The sequence below is a fragment of the Alligator mississippiensis genome, chromosome 1 (assembly GCF_030867095.1).
Source record: "Alligator mississippiensis isolate rAllMis1 chromosome 1, rAllMis1, whole genome shotgun sequence".
NCBI lineage: Eukaryota > Metazoa > Chordata > Crocodylia > Alligatoridae > Alligator > Alligator mississippiensis.
In genome coordinates, this window is record NC_081824.1 from 103,523,927 (window position 1) to 103,541,415 (window position 17,489).

Consider the following 17,489-nt stretch of genomic DNA (forward strand, 5'->3'; position numbering starts at 1 on the left):
CCGCCACCACACAGGTCAGTCAGGCCGACCCCACCGGGGGCCAAGCTGAGCACCCGTGTCTCCAGGTACATGATAGTGATAATATTTGTACCATCATTTCAACCTCTGTGCAATGTATGATCAATAACAGTAAAAGCGTTCAAAACATACAATAATTTTTGAGGCAGCTAACTGATGTTGCACATGCAAAAAAACCCAAAACAACCCAAGTCACTCACAGGGAGCCTGAACTGATTTTTGGGAGGTGGGAGTTGTTTTGTGTTGTTTTGTTTAAATTCATTTGTCATGTTCCAAGCCAAATCAGCCAAATCAAGTCCAAATCCGTGAGTCAGTCCAGAATCATAAGTGACCCCACAAGTGGCAAACATCCTCCACCCCCTCCAGGGGCTTCAGGGTATTTCCCAAGTCTTTTGGCAAGCATCCTATGAGCAAGCCCAAGCCTGGAGGTTTGTGGTTCAGATGCCCCCAAGTTTCACCAGCCCTCAGCCATGTGGCCCAGGAGCAAGCTATGGCGGAGCCTCCCATTTCGACACTGTGGGCTTGAAGCCCCAACACCTCGGCGGGTACTAAACCGCACCACATGAAGTTATCCCCGGGAACGCTTACGGAAAACTGCCTTCAGACGCGCGGTGTTTCCTCTGCCAGGCAAGACTTCTGGGTTTGCTATCGGGACCTTCTTCAGACTGCTTGCCTCCAAAGACCTGGTTCATCTGTGACGACCCCGTGCTCGCTCGCTCGCTCACTGCGAGTTAAGAGCAAGTCCACAAGAAGACTTATTTGCATACTTAGCGGCATACTTATGCGCGTAGCTTTTCAGCAAATACGACCGCGTTGAGCTTCCGATATGATCATTTTGAGCTTCCAAGAGGATTATTTCCTATTTCGGACCTGACAACTGTGCCCCACCCCCCGTGCTTCAGGCGGCCCAGCGCTTCCTAGTGCTCGGGGCCGGGCTCGCTCGGGCGCTCAGCGCAGGGACCAGCGCTGCCGGAGGAGGCGTGAGCACTGCAGGCGCCCCGGGCCCCGCCCCGCCCCGCCCCTCCCCGTGCGAGCACCCGCGGCTTCCCCGGCCCGGGGTTGCGGCGCAAGAAGCGCCCCGGGTTCCCCGCCCGCCCAGAAGCCCCGGGGTTGCGGGGGGTCCCACTGGACTTCTCGCGCCGTTACCTGTAGCCGCCGCTTCCTCGCCTGGCCCCGGCCCCGCCCCGGCCCGGCCCGCCCCCTCCGCCGCGGCGGGAAAGGAGAGCGGGGCCGGGCCGTGCCGGGAGCGGAGCGGCACCAACGCGGCGCCTAGGCCTGGGCCCGAGCTGAGGGGCTTCCCCGTCAGGGCACAATCTGGGGCAGGAGGGGACACCGCGCGCGCGCGCGTGTGTGTGGGCGAGCAAGCAAGCGTGAGCGTCAGCAGAGGTTGTGTGTGTGCATGTGAGGTGGGGTGAGGACGGGTTTCTGTGTGAGGGGGGGTGTCTGGGGGTGTGCATGGGGGTGAGGGGTTTCTATGTGTGTGTGCGGGTGTGTGTATGGGGGTGAGGAGGGGTTTCTGTGTGTGGGGGGGTTGTGTGGGGGTGAGGAGGGGTTTCTATGCGTGTGTGGGGGTTGTATGGGGGTGTGCATGGAGGTGAGGAGGGGTTTTTGTGTGTTAGCTGTGAGGAGGGTTGTGCTTGGGGACACGGTGGCCTGGCTTTGCTCTGTCAGTGCCACTCGGACTGTTGACACGGCCCCTGGCAAGGGCATCCAGGGCGGTGAAGGCATCTGGCTGAGGCAGGAGGGTTGGCTGAGGGGACAGGGGTGGGGAGATCCTGTGTGGGCACAGACAGGCTGCTTGGTGGTGCAAGGCAGTGGGGCTCAGCCCCCCACCTCTGCCACACACGCACACACATTGCTGCCAGCACTTGGCTTTCCCTTATTTTTTGCTGCTGTTGCTGCCTGCAGGAGGCCAGCAGAGCGGTGATTCAGGCAGTTAACTTTAGGGTCTTGTCAAGGGTGCCGCAATGTGGCCGTACTCTCCCATGTGCAGAAACAAGCGCCAAGAAACCAGTGATAAGGCGTCTAAACAGGAGCCTGGAGTGCTAGAGCTGCCTTGGCCTTGCCAAGCTCTTTGTTGCAGTGGAGCTGTTCTTGTTTTTTCCCTAATCAACAAACAAGCTAAAAGTAAGAGCTGATGCTTGAGGGGGCTCAAGTTCTTGGGTGGGTCTAGGATTTCGGAAAGGGGCCCAGATGCTGTGGCGAGCTGTCACATCTAACAACACGTGTTTTCCTCCAGTAACAAGGCAATGAGAAGGTTTGCTAAGCTGCTCTGGTAACTTCATTAGAACATGCCTTAGTTTTCTATTATGTATAAACATAATCAAAAGATGCTGTTTTATTAGTCCGGTAGTCATTAGGAGTTCAGTCTTGTCTCTTATTTCAGATTCATAAAACACAATCGAGCCTTCTTGAGCATTTTGACAGGGCACCCATGCTTTGCTGACAGTTATTTCCATGCCTAAGGTGATGTTTTTCCAAGTCTATGTTTTTAGCTTGAGTTAAAAACAGGCTGCAAGGCTGTGAAATAGGAGCTACATTTACAGGAGTAGGCAACAGGCAGCAAAATTGCTGAAGAAGGAATAGATAAACTGGTGGAAAATGGAGACCATTAAAAAGGAGAGATGGTTATTAACATTTGTGGGATGAAGTGTTTACAAGGAATCAGGTAGATTAGGAGCCATGGTATCAATTGAGTCTAACACTGGATTCCTATTTGCAATCTCTGTGTTTTCCTTGTGAATCACATTTATGCACCTAACAGTGCTAACATGGCCTAGTACCCTTGAAAGGATCTCAAGGCAGCCCAGGTGTAGGAGAACAGTTACCTCTGTTAGACAGTGATGGTTAGATAGCCTGTCTACCAAGACCACTCGTGTGCTGTGACATAACTGTATAGCTTGAGAAGTGTGGTATTGCTCTATTGTGAGCAGGATGAAAGGATAATCCATGATTCTTATTAGGAACTGCTTGCATTAAGTTTGATGTGGAGGCAAACGGTGTGACGATCTAGTTTTGTGTCCCATTGTCTCATCTGTAACATGGAGATGTGAGCTATTTACTGTACAGAAATACAGGGACAGTAGGTAAAGGAGAAAATGCCATGCTGTTGCAGGGTTACTGCACTTAATTGATATTCACAGTTTACTACAGCTCAGTTGTTTCTCCCCAGTTTTCTCACCTAGTTGCACAGGTTCCTTGAAGTCTTCAAAATTTGCCCCCCCTCCCCCTTTTTTTTAAAGCCAGTTGCACAACACAATGAGAAAACTGACTTGTTCCAAGTCAAGACATGTTCACAAGTTTGGGTTTCCTTCCCCATCTTTTAATGTAGCTGGGAAATCAGCTTCCCTTTTCATCTGAAGGATTTGAATGTTGTCCAACATCTGTGATATAAAAGGTGTATTATACTTAGCTTATAAACATCGACATGTGTTGCATCCCTCTTCTATATTTTTATTCTGGAATATTTTAGAAAAATCTTTACTGTAGTTTAAAAATTAAACAGCAAAACAATGTATTTCCTCCTATGCCTGGAATATCATCCATGTCTCAGTGCACTAAGCTTTTATTTAATCACCAAATTCCTTCTGTAACATTCACATAGCTCGTAACTGTTTTACCACACCACACAGAGTTCTGTTAGCCACCAGTAAAAGGTGAAGTGCTATGTTTTTAGATGCTAATCCTATTAGATGGGTAATAAGGCCTAAGGGCCTGCTTACCTTCTGTATGACTGTGTCTTTTCAGTATTATCTGCCTGTTCAGACCCCCCCATCTTACAAACCTGTATGCTTTCATATAGCTCACATAGCTCAATTGTGTATATGCAGTGAGTAACATTTATGCAGGTGCATACTATTACCAAAATTAATAGGACTGCTAATATTGGTAAGACTTTGTAGGATTTGAGTCTTGTATTTTAAGATCCCAACTGCAAAGACAATAACACTCAACTGAAGGGTTGACTGCAAGTAGTCAAGTAAATTATTGTTATTCTAAATCAAAAGCTCAAGATAGCTGATGTTCATAAGCCTTTTAAAAGCTTCACTTAATTCCAATATTTCTGCATCCCAGAGATAAAAAAAAAGGGAAAAAGATTTTTTTGTCTTAAAAGATCCTAATGATCAGTTCTGTATTCAACTTCTGCATTCATTTTTTTCCCAGGGTAGTTTAACCTCAATTCAGTGCCTTACATCAGTCAGATAATAAAAGTTGTTTCACTAAGTAAGGCAGTCTTAAATAGTGCTTTGGCTCACCTTTGTTACTGCTAGGCACCTCTTCCATTTTCATCCTGTCACGTGGTCCTTTAAACAGAAGTACTATTATAGGGATTCGTTGAATGACAACTAGAAGCAGACCGTGGGTACGTCTACATGGGAACTTTAGTGTGCATTAGCCTATTTTAATGCACATTAAGTGTTACTAAAAAGGGACACTAGTCAAAAACACCTAGTCAAAGAGCAGTTATCTTCATACAGTTCAGAGAGGAGCTGTCAGTGACTGTACTAGCTCACTCCCACATCTTTGTTCCTGCTCCAGGCAATGCAGCAGGGACACAATGATTGGCAGAGGAAGGAAACGGTACTGGAGCATGATTTCTTTATGACTTCTTGAGCCATTTCACTTAGTCATCAGGGCCGGGGAGAGCAAACTGGATTCATAAACTGCCAAATTATTTGGTGTTCATTAAATATCAACATAGTGGATTCTTCCCATCTTTGCCTGAGATTCTGTAAAAATTTAGCTGTGTTCATAAAACAGTTGAGTGAAGACACAAAACACTCGGGCTCTTCTCGGTCCTTGGATTAGCCAAAGGAAAAATAGAGGTTTCAAGTGAACCTGTTCCCCAGTCCCCACATGAATTATCCCTCACTTCAGTTCCTGTTCATCCCCCAGCCTTGCCCCTGGGCTTCAAGGATTCTTCAGTCCTCTTCTCCCAGATAGCTGCAGTGGGATCTCCTGCTCCTCCACCCAAGCTGGTGAACATACCTGCAGGGGGTTGTATTGATCATAGGCAGGGGCAGAACCACAGTTCTGCTTGGCTCTTCCTGCTTTTCTCCCCATTCTCATCCTGAGAGGGGTGTCAGGCTGTTGAGAAGAAAGAAGTTTTTGCCTGCTTCCTAAAGCATCCCCAATTAACTGTTGTGCCCATAAGAGGCAGGTAAGTGTAGCAGGCAGACAATCAAGGGTTGGGATGAGGGGGACTCACCCAAGCTGGGTTGAAATTCACTGCTTGTGGCATTGCAAAACTGGCTCTGGTGCCAGCTAAAATCTCAGCACTCAGAAGTCCTGGGAGTTGGTAACACTGCTTGTCAGGTGGATTTTGAAACAACCTCCATAGATCTACTATTTTACAACTACTATTCATCATCTCTAAGTTGTTGTATTGAACATCATTATCAAGGAAAATTGTCCAAACTAAATGGCATTATTTGTGCATTAATTCTATATGTCTATGATGTAGGTCCTTCCAGGCATCAAAATCCAGTTTCATTCCAGCCTGTGTTTATTATAACAAGGACATGCTCTTCATTATACTGTTTAAGACTGATCTGATTGTGACAGTTTTATTGTGATATTTCTGCGTTAAAGTTTTTACAATCTTGTGTGCCTCAGTTTACCTCTGCCTGCACACAGAGAAGGAGGGGTTAAGTGCCAGGGCTGGCTATGTGCAAGGTGAGACCAGATGGACCTTTAGCATCAGCAGAGCCTTGAGAGCCTTCGTTGACACCTAGGAGGTATCCAGAGGAAATAACCATGACAATGGGAGAGCAGGCTGGAAAACAGCAGCTTGGTAGCTCATGTCTAGAAGAATCTAGGAGGGACTGAGAAATGGAGAAGCTTTGGGGAGTTGGAGAGACTGGGAAGGGAGCAGCTGAGTATGTCTGAGGATGCTCAGGCTTGTATGGGCTGGACTGAGGCTGGAAGGACTGGAGTGGAAAGAAAACCTCTGGCTGACTCGCCTTTGCCCCAGTAAATGCCTTCACTGAAGAGATTCTACTGTGTGCCTTGGAACTGTGTCACCCCAAGAGGAGGTGATATTCCTCTCTCAGGAGGAGAACTGGATGCTTGCTCCTTGAGTTAGAGCCACAGAGAACTGGGAAAGGTGAGGAACAGATAAGCCAGGGCAGATTGGGAAGGAGCTCAGGCTTCATCCTCTTTACTCTCAAAGCCTAGCCTGGGTTGGCTTCAAGGGGTGTTCTCAAACTGGACAAAGTTGCAGTCCCAAGTAAGTACCCTCCTGGAGAGCACTTTGTGACACTAATACTCTGACAAAACCATTATTCAGTTTCATATAAGGCATGTAGCCAGTTTCCTAAGATGTTTAGGACTTTCAACCTATGCACATCCTTCATCCTCTTAATAGAGCAGTGGGTATTTATTATCCTGTAGTCATCACCCTGGTGAGTAGTTTTGTTTTTGGCTTGGGCATTTTCTGTGTACTGTGGTGTATGACATTTCTTCTATTTCAGAAAGCTTTCCTGGGTAGGAAAGGGAAGGCATGTATTGGATGTATTTCCCTTGCATGTACACGTCTCATTGAACAGCAGTGACTTGGGCCTTAGAAAACACTTGGTATATTAGAAACAGTGTAGTTAGGAGACATTAGGAAATGAATGCAGCGTAAGAAGGACAAATTCATCCTGCAAGAAAAATGCTAGCCCTTATGCATAAACTTATATTGCTGAAATCACTGTTCCATGAGATGCCATCAGGATATTACAGCTTTCAGCTGTCAGAGGGCGAGGTAGATTTCAGACCAATTTTCAATCTTTGTTTTATTATACAGCTACAGTTCATAAATTGTAACTTAAATTTTGATATGACAAAATTCCTCCCAAAAAATCATTAAGTTGTTGTTATCTTTTGTTATAGTTAAGTTGCCACTGGGATAGCACAATAGCCTGTCAGAGAAAACATTTCACTTCATGCTTAAGAATAAAAAGATTGGTGCGTTGGACCAAAAAAAGAATATTTCAGCTTCCTTCTTCCCCCACACCCCTGTGCAGTGTCTGATTTTAGGCATGATCTTTTAAGTTAGATATTATAAATACATGAATGTTAAATATGACTAGAAACATTTTTTTAACTGTTTGGTTGCTCAAACTAGTGTAGTATTTTCATTTCATAAAATTTTCATGACCTAAAGTTTTTCTGGGTTGTTTTTTTGTGTGGAAATGTGAGCAAACTAAAAATATCAGCTATCTGCACAGCCCTATTCAAGATTTCCACAAATCATGTCCCAGGATCTTCAAGTTGTACAACCAGAAAATGAACATATGATTAATGACCTCCTGTGAAAAATTTGACTTGATGGACTTCCTTAGCATCACAAAGGAAATCAATGGTATAGACATCAGTACAATCTAATTTTCCAGGGCAGATTTTGGCTGCCTTAATTATAGAACAGCAGGGTTGGAAGGGCCCTCAGGAGGTCATCTAGTTCAACCCTCTCAAGGAAGGGTTGTTCCTGATGAAACTCCCAAATTAAGTGCCTATGCAACCTGCTGTTAAAAATGTCCAGTGATGGAGATTCCACAACTTTTCTAGGTAGTCAGTTTCAGTGCTTAACTACCCTCATAGTAAGAAAGTGTTTTTGAATATCCAACCTAAATTTCCCTTGCTGCAATTTAATCCCAGTGTTCCAGTCCTGTCCCCTGTAGCCATGGAAGACTTATCTCCATCTGCCATATAAATGGCATTCAAGTATTCAAACGCTTATCAAATCCCCCCAGTCTTCTCAAAATTAAATAATCCTAGTTCTTTTGACCTGCACTCACAAGCTATATTTCCGAGGGTTCTAATAATTTTTGTCGCTCCCTGCTGGACTATTGATTTTTTGTTTACATTCCTGAAGTGAGGGGCTGAAAACTGGACACAGTACTTCAGATGAGGCCACAGCAATGCCAAATAGAACAAGATAATCACTTCTCTTGAATTGCAAGTGATGCTTCTGTTAGTGTAGCCCAGTGTGGCATTGGCCTTTTTTGCAACAAGAGTACTCTGTTAGTCTATATTCAGTTTATGGTCCACTGTGATCCCCAGACCTTTTCTGTAGTAATGCAGCCTTCTCCTTCTCCAGTCTGTATTTTTGCATGCAGTCATTCCATCCCTATTATGGGACTTTGCATTTGTCTTTGTTGAATTTCATCTGATTGATTTCAGATAATTTTAACAGTTTATCAAGGTCATTCTGAATACTAGCCTTACCCAACTGCAATGTCTGGAATTCTGCCCAACTTGATGTTGTCCACAGATTTGCTAAGTGTGCACTCCATCCCATCCTCCAGATCATGAAGAAGTTACTAAACAATAGTGGGCCCCCTGAGGAACCCTAGTCAATACCTCCTCCCAACTAGACATTGAGCCATTGATGCTAAGCACAATGATCCAGCCAGCTGTATATCTACCTTACAGTACTTTTGTCACCTCTTATTTCTTAAGTTTATTAATGAAAATGTCTTGAGACACTGTCAAACACCTTGATAAAGTGAGGGCATACCAGTTCCACAGAGCCTGTCACATCATAGGAGGACATTAAGTTGATCATGCATGACCGGTCTGTAATTCTCCAGATTCTCCTTCCTCCCATTCTTAAAGATGGGCACTATATTTGCCCTTTTCCAGTCATCTGGGACCTCCCCCACCCTTCACAAGTTCTCAAAGAGGATAGCCAATGGCTCTGAAATTACTTCAGCCAAACCCTTCAATACTATAGGATGACTCCCACCTGGTCCTGCCAACATGAAAACATCCAGCTTCTCTAGCTATTCTACAGCAGACACTTGCCGTGACATCACCCTTGCCATTCTCCTTGATGACCTTGACCCAGAGACTTTTGTTAGGCCTACCTCCTGCTCTGTTCTGTGCCTCAGAACAAGTCTCTTTTACGAGACTACCTTTTCTCTTTCTCTAACTCCCACCTCATTCACTGAATACCTTCCAATTCTGCAGCAAACATGACAAAGTATACAATGTCTCCTTTGTTATGCAACTTTGATTCATCCCTACTGAGATCATGAATCCAGAATGTAGTAGCACATGACCATGTCATTAAAGTTCAGCTCCCAAGCTCTCCTAGGTTCCCAAAAAAAGGAGTGATTAGACCCAGGTATTTTTGGGTCCATTCCAGGCTCTGGAGGCACTGATTTGGCTCTTTCCTCCTCCCCTACATTGACCTCCTGTTTTATTTTTGTCCCAGTCCTGTCTTTCTCACCTCTGGTTTCTTGTCCCAATCTCATTCTCTGCTTATCCAGTCCAAGTCTCTACTTAAAGTTTCTCATACCAGTTGCAGTTCCATTGCCTAGGCAATATCACTTTATGCCCATGACTAAGTCCTTATTTCCTCCCTCAGTTCTCACTCTCTCCTCCTCCCTACATCCAGTCCTCATCTTCCTGCCTAGCCAGGCCTAATTCCCCCTCTAGCTCCTTTCATTATCTACTTTCACCCTTACTGTTTCCCAGTCTCCCACCCTGGGCTCCTGATCCAATAGACATTGGTGACATGCTTTAATGTCATGTTTGTTTATAATTCTTCACCTCATTCCAGGCTGTTCTCCCCTCTTCCCACCACTTCATCATGGGTCCTTCTGTTTTCCTGACTCTCACTCCTAATATTGTTGCCAAACTGACCCCAATCTCCTTGTTCCAAATCCTAGTAGCACTTTCTCTGTCCCTTCCAACCGCAGTGTCTTGAGATTCCTTATCACAACATAATCCCTTTCCTATACTCCCTTGTCCAGGTTTTGTCCCCTATGTATCTGAATCAAACTGCTCCTAGCTGTCTGGGTGCGAACAGGAGGATTACTAAGAACACAAGACAGACATGCTCTTGACTTGCCAGACCCATTCTAGCAAGGATTAGTTGGCTTCAACCATTCTGGGGAAGTTCCTGCAATACTGCCCCCTGGTACACACTCTGCTCTGTGAAGATAGCACATGCACAGTGCCATAGTCTGATAAGCAATATGAAGCATGATGATGCATCTATACTGGAACATCCAGGGAGGGATATTTGCAAGCATAAGCACTTACCTGCTCCAGCCCCCACATGTCAAACCCAGAAATGCAGTAAGGCCACTCCAGAGGCATCCCTCTGTAGCTACTTTTGAGACCTCTGTCTTCAATGTACTTGAAAGCAGCCATGGGAGACTCCTGTGGAGTGGCGTCACTGGCACTACATTTTCTGGTTTGGCATGTACATGTGGGAGTGGGTGGGCAGGTGTGCTCAGAAGTGCCTCCCCGTGCCCCCAATACACTGGCATTGCAGTGTAGATGCATATAGAGAGCCTTGAGCATGCTCAATGCAGCTGGCCCTGCAGAGATTTTAACTGCTAGAATCAAACAAGTCTCTGAACATGCATAAAATGATTTTTTCAAAAGATTATGACTTGGCCAATTTAGGTACATTTTTAGAACAGCAAAGGGCAAATTCCTGACACAAAGATCCAATTTAAAGTCTCTGCTCCAAAGCACATGGATGCCAGAACTATCTGAAAAGAAGGCTGCCAGATGTATTTATTTTTAATATGGGTGGTAACATAGGTTTTGCCCTAGCCTCAAGTTTGGAAATTGCTGAAGCCTTCCAAAAATATGTAGCTTGAGGCAGATTCCCAGTGAATACAATTTCAGATCAAATAGCTTTTTAAAAGTGTTTTTATTCTACCTAAATTGATGTTTTAAGTGATCTTTTCTACAGCAAAGTTGTAGAAGTGACAATGAGTACTCGATTTTCAAATGTGATGCACCATTTTACCCACACATTTATGCATAAACGCTTAACTAGTGCATACAGTTTTTGCAGCTTAAGCTGTCTGTGGGTGCATACATATGCTATTATGGTGCCTGAATAAATTGCAGAGCTTATTGCTCCAGGGTTTATTGCTCCCAGGCATGCTGTTTGAACATGTGTCCAAGATCAATTAACTCCAGAGCAATAAGCTCTGCAGTTTATTCAGGTACCTGCCTCCATGTGCTGCAGAGGGTTAGGCTAGGGCACAAGGGAGCTTCAGTGCAGGGCAGCCCCAGCACTGAAGCACTCTCATACCCCAGCCAGCCCTGGTAGCATTTATACATGTGCTGCTGCAGAGTAAATCAGTTTACTCCAGCCTAATAGGGGCACATGTGTAGACACTGAGATGTTTACTATGCAGCTAATCAGTCAACTGTGTAGTAAATGTCTCATGTAGCCAAGCCCTGTATGGATGATGACAATAAATTGGCTGTCGAGGTGCAAATTCATTTTTGCATGCAGTTGCACAGGTATACTTACAGACACTACCAATAAAAATACACCACTCTAATGTTAAGATAGCGCTATGTGTAATCTACATAGTTTAATACTTAAGAATACAAAAGGATCAACATGGATTTCGGGAATTTGCCGATACCCTGAACAATACACAAATAGATACCCATTCTGAAAATCCTAACTTATAAGAGTAGTCTCATAGTATTTATTTTATTGTAGACAAGGCAACAAAGAGGCAATGAAGGAGGACTAATATGTGGGTAAGAGTTTGCAGACTGGGTTCTTTGCTAGGCACGTTTTACATATTTTCCGGCTCTTTAAAGCATCAGGTACTTCAAGAGTTAGGATACAAGTTTAGATGGATCAATAATCAGATCTGGTAAAGCAGACCTCTATGAATCTCAGATGCAAGATATTAATCAAAACTATGAGGAAATAAACCTTGTATCAAGTTTCTAGATGCCACACGAGAGAAACTTAATTCTTCCGGTGTCCCCTTTGGTATTGATTGTTTTTGCCAGGATGCACTTGTTTGGTAATGGGAAATCATCTGACTCTAGAAGAGATGGTTTCTTGACCTTGCCCTCTTCCCAGCTGGAAGGATCATGCCCAACAGGAGAGACTATTGACACACCATTTACTAAAAAGAGCAAAAAAGCATGAATGAGTATGAAAGATGCTTTTCTTTTAATTGTTATTTATAACTATATATTTCACCAGCAAAAACTTATGGCTATGGAACTTAATGCTCTAATTAAAAGGGGGCTGATCCAGCAAAGATGCAGTACTCTTTTAACAACAGTGGCAAGACAGGGAAGAAAAGACACAACACTCGCATCAGAACATGTATCAAAATTATCTTGTGTGTATTTTATTTTGGGTAACAGCCAAGAAATCTGACATTTTGCCCAATATGGCTTTCTTCTACAATTAAAAAAGTTGCATATACCTACAGCTGAGTTCACCAACTACAGAGAATCTGCTGTTCAATTCTTTAAACTATAGCAGCATCACCAGAGCGCGGCTTCTGTGAAATTTTCAAAATGAGTTATAGGAGAAACATTTTTAAAATTTTAATTTAGAGTATTTTATATTATTTATATGAAAACATACAAATTTTTCATTTATACATATACTACATAAAAAACTTATTGTAACTATCGAGCATCTTTAACTGGATATTTACCTTTTGCATAAGGGGAAATAGAGCTTTAGGAGGAATAATGAAGATATATTTTTTGTTTGTGCCAACTAAAACCTTATTTAAATAATAGAGCAAACAGTTCCTTGACACTTTTAAAAGATACAGAGATTTAGATGTAAAGTACATTCATAAACACAAAGAGACCATTTTCTCCCTGAGATTACCAGTGTAAATTACTGTGTGGTAATCTGTGAATTAACAAAAATTATAAATAATAAAGACAGTAAATAAGAGTCTCCAATCTCTTATAGCAATTTTCTCTCAAGGGAGAATGCTGGCATCAGATGCGTGTAACAGACTGAAGAATCAGGCTTGCTACCTCTCTCTTGAGGTCCCTTCCAGCCACTAATATCTATGAAATCTATGAAACTCTTGTGTTTCATGGATTGATTTTACAAGGGTAAAAAAAAATTCTTTAATGGAGTGAATGTGATAAAATTGCTTTTTAATTAAAGTTTTACATACAGTAGTGTATATAATTGGTTTAGGGTTATTTTGTTTAAAGCATGAATTTTATTCAGAGGGCGAACATCCTCAAAATGAGATTCTTGGTTTTCTAAGTGATACTTAGTTTAGTATTCCAAGTGTTCAAAAAATCATTTTGCCTTTGCAGATCATTATAAAATAATTATACAGTTTGTGAGAAGAATTGCTGGTGATATTGAACATTAAAACATTGCAATTATTACTCAGAGGTAAAGTCTGATGAGTAATAGGTCAAGAGTTCAAAAGAAACATTAAGCATTTTCCCTTTTGTTATGCTCTTGTCAAAATCATTCAGCTTTGAAGGCTAGCAATTACACTCGTTCTGATTTCAAATGCTTCACCACTCAAAAAGTTATGGAATGGACAGTTTTTAAAATGCTACAAAATAACAATAAAATTGGGATGAATTAAACATTCCTTGCCCTATTCTGATTTTTTTTCCATTGAAATCTTATTTTGATATCTAGAAATCATGCAGTACATTGCTTTGGGGTAAAAACGGTACCTGAAACCGAAGAAGACACTTATGCATAGGAAAAAGGGGGAAAGCGTTAAGTTTGTTCTACCAAAATTTATTATGTAGTAATTACAAAGTTTAAAGACTCTTTCATTTTAAATAAAAATAATAGGAATAATTACTCACATTATATAGTACCATCAAGTGGTTCCAACAAATAACACATGAAATACAGTGCATTTTCAATCAGAGAGACAAATACTTTCTCATTCACAGTGTTTGACATATTACAGGAAAGCTTGTTCACATAAGGATTTTTTTTAAGGTCATGCTCTTATAAACAGTCCACATCACGCTGTGCCATAAAAACAAACTCTCTCTCAGAATGTGAAGTATCGAGCAAACCACTCCTGGCGTTGTGGATCTGGTGAAGCCACTGGTGAAGCTTCAGTCTGAGGAGGGCTAAATTCATAAAAAGAAAAAACATTTAACCCACAACCAAATTAAGAGTGCCAAAGGCCTGGAACCCCCCCACAAAGAGTATAATACAAGACACAAAGAGCCCATTTTGTTCACGGCTCAAATATCACATTTTTGTATCACAGGTCATGGTTTAATGTCCATCTGTAATATCTGTGATCATCCACTCCATTGGAGAGCATCAGCAGCACAGACAAGGTGAATTAAAAAGCCATATCACAAGGTGGAAAAATAATATTTTGAGATAAGCTAATAAAAATCTCAGTTATCTGTTTTTGGGATCAAAAGAGGTTTTGTTGGAAAAAGGGGGACTTTGGAGGGTCCTCTTTTAGCATCCTTTTCCTAGGTAAAGTTAGTTTTCCAGAAATATGATGCAAGCATCATATTCTTAAGGACATGTGCTTAACAAAGATTAACAGTAACTAAACAAAATACATACTCTTTTAATATTTTATATAAATCAACTGGAAATATTATTTGCATTATTTCATGCATATCATTTAAATACATCATTGTACACTAGGAAAAAAGGAAACTGGTGCATTGCAAGCAAGATTTTTCTTCTCAAATATTTTTAGACTGCTCATTAAATTAACAAGGAAAATAAGCTATACGCAACTTTAATACTTGATCAAAGTTACTTGGTCAACCAAATTAAGAACAAAATAATCCCTACCGTTTGACTGGGATAATACAAGGCACGACACAATTTGCAAAGGAAACTCCAGAGTCACAATCCACGAATTCATGCACATGCTTGTTACAGATGTCTGAGCATGCACATGCAAATCACATGCACAGGGAAAAATAAGCAACACAATATATTTAACGCATTGTACTTTGTTGAACTAGAATTTATCACTTATTTATTTCTAATCCTACCATTTGTTCTCTTTATCAATAGCAAATTGTGGCATTAACCCCCTGAGCAAGATGACAAGAGGGGTGGATGCAGTGGGGGGTGCAGTAGCATGACAGAACACATTTCAGGAACATCTGGGGGCTTTTTTAAAGTTCCCAAAGTAGGTGAAAATCCCCTCCCTGTTCCCCTCTGTGCTTAGAGGCGCATCTCCTCCCCTTCCCTTTGGCCCCCCTACCCTGCTGGCTGCTACTGCTTTCCCCAGGGGGGGGAAGTTTCAGAGCTGCTCTTTCCTGCTACACTTGGGCTGTGCCAAGGCTAGGCTTTGAAGTTTCCCCACCCTTGGACAACAAGGAAAGCAGCAGTTGTGAAGTGGGGAAGGGCAGGGTTGGGGGCCTGCCTCTGAGCATAGGAAGGAAGGAGGGATTCTTAGCTGCTTTGGGGGTCCTTAAAAGTCCCATGAGGTCTGTGCAGTCTGGTTGGGGGGGGTGGGAGGGAGTGCAGCCACCTCTGCAGCATGGGTCCCTGTTCCCACACCCCCACTTTGCCAAATCCTGGATCCACCCTTGGGTGGGAGGATAAGCAACTGCCTGTGGAACTGGTATTTGTGACAAGTTGATTTTCCTATAATGTGTTATAGGCATAATTCAGAAATACCAAATGCAGAAGCAGAACACACCACTTCTGCAGTATAGTCAGTCTCCAAGTACCTAAGGCTTAAATATTGAAATCTTCCCACTTACTAGTATATTTCACTCTGCCCTCTACTCTGCAAGAATGAATTCTGGAAATGTTAATGATGATCTTTATTACTGGAAGCACAGCATTAAACACTAAAGCATGCATATATATTATATTATATTTATGAAACAATTTGACATAGGTGAGGAAAGGGGAAAACAAAACGAAACAAAACATTCAGGTAACACAGAAAAGTTTTGTTATATTAAAACCAGTATCACAGGATACTGAATAAAAAACTTACGCTAAAATCAATTTCTAAAGGATAACCAGTAACTAACGCAAACATTTAAAACAATTGTTCATATATGTAAACAATTGGAAGCACATGAATCATATTAAGTAATCTTAGAACTGTAGGGTTCAAGGCTTATAAAAGGGTGGGAAAATAATTCACATTTCTACGGACTCTACAATAAAAAGGAATACTGTAAAGAGGTTACAAATATAGTGTAAAATTTTTAAATTCCATAGTAGTATTTGTACTCCTGAGTGGTTCATGTGACAAGTGGGATTCAGCTAAATAGGAATACAAAATTTCTCCAAGTTAAGGAAAAAAGATTGGTGAGGCAGTGCTCACCTCAAAAACGTCTTGGGCTCTTTGGGTGGTATTGGCTGTGGAAGTGGTTTGCTGCTGTTGAACTCAATATCGTGGATGGGTGAATTAGGAATGGGGTCCAGGCGGTTAGGATGTCCATTGCCCACTCGGCTAGATTCCAGAGCACTTAGATTGGGAACACTCACAAACCTGTTTGTTGACTTATCATTCTTCTTCTTTTGCTGCATTAAAAATAACAAATGTAAGCAGGCTCCTTACACCAGAACAGAAGAGGAGTTTGGAAGATTAGATAGATTTCCATTTTGTTATGGTTTCAGAGTAGGGAGCAAATTTGGAATGGAAGTGGAGTAATTTTTATAATTGCACATTTACTGTATATTTTGAATAGACCCAAAAAGCATAAATTCTCAAAGAAAAATAAAATACCTCAGCAAATCTGAAAAACTATTTAGGCCTAGCTTGGCAATAAGTTACTCTGAAAGATATACAATAGAATGTGGTATTGAAGTGATAGAAGGGAGGTAGCTAGTTCTCTACAAAATTATATTTCAGTCTGTTAAACCTTTCATTTTCACTTAAATCTCCATTCTCTAGAGAAAAAAGACCAGTGTTCCATCTCTAAGAAACAAAATACCCACTAGATGGCAGAACTGAACTGAATATTTCAGTTTGAAGTACCAGTAACTTACTGCCATGTAAAAGTGAATGATTATTTATGAATTATTTTCCATGGCAAGAATTACTTTATATCCCTCTCTCAGATATTTTTAGAACTTATAAACTTAAAGACAATTCATGTATGAAAAGTTACTATCTAAAAATGGTCTGCTGAGGGAATTTCATATTTATTCTTTTTCAATAACTTTCAGCTCAAGTTCTTTTTGTTTACAAGGTTTTATTAAAAAATATGCTTCACTTGATTTCAAAGTGAAGCTGAATTCATTTCTTCTCATGAACTGTGTGTCATACATATTTAGCGATCATATAAGTCCCTTCCCTCAATAACAAACACATGACCTGACCTCAAGGAGTATGAGAAAAACAAAACAAAACAAAACAAAACAATTTGTTCTTATTTGTAAACCATACATCTTTGTCATGTCTTTTTTACAGATTTTTCTGTGTAGAACTGCATTTGACAGAATAGGACTGATGAGTTCATGTCATGCATGAACAAGAGATACCGAATGAGTGCTATTTTAGCCCCTGGGGTGTTTGTACACGTTATTGGGTTTCTCTAGCTAAAGATACTCCCTAGGTTTATTTCACTCTTGCAACGCACCATGATGAATGACGTTACGTTTGCATTACATAATGCGTAATGGGTTAATATGCATACAATGGGTTAATACGCTATTACTAGTAAAAGACGCTAGGGGGCACCTCATAACAATTTTATCCTCTTGACCTCTTAATACTAAATTACAGCAGGGG

General features: G+C 41.9%; 2 protein-coding genes across 8 annotated transcripts in view; both read right to left on the reverse strand.

Annotated features, from left to right (window-relative positions):
• Window positions 1-1,262, reverse strand: part of MCM9 (minichromosome maintenance 9 homologous recombination repair factor) — a 74,368-nt gene extending 73,106 nt beyond the window's left edge. The window contains exons 1-2 of one of the 4 annotated variants that reach the window (XM_019479600.2): window positions 1,165-1,262; window positions 607-742 (exon numbers count right to left, since the gene is read on the reverse strand). In XM_019479600.2, the coding sequence (XP_019335145.1) occupies window positions 607-710 (104 nt within the window). In that variant the 5' untranslated portion in view covers window positions 711-742; window positions 1,165-1,262. Of the gene's footprint in view, window positions 1-606; window positions 986-1,164 lie in introns of those variants that run through there. The other 3 variants (XM_019479599.2, XM_019479602.2, XM_019479601.2) reach the window with 3 other exon arrangements.
• A 10,189-nt stretch (window positions 1,263-11,451) lies between these two features.
• Window positions 11,452-17,489, reverse strand: part of FAM184A (family with sequence similarity 184 member A) — a 239,692-nt gene continuing 233,654 nt past the window's right edge. For 2 of the 4 annotated variants that reach the window (XM_059733272.1, XM_059733266.1), the window contains 2 exons: window positions 16,077-16,276; window positions 11,452-13,878 (listed from right to left, as the gene is read on the reverse strand). In XM_059733272.1, the coding sequence (XP_059589255.1) occupies window positions 13,797-13,878; window positions 16,077-16,276 (282 nt within the window). In that variant the 3' untranslated portion in view covers window positions 11,452-13,796. Of the gene's footprint in view, window positions 13,879-14,572; window positions 14,667-16,076; window positions 16,277-17,489 lie in introns of all 4 variants that reach the window. The other 2 variants (XR_009464363.1, XM_059733278.1) reach the window with 2 other exon arrangements.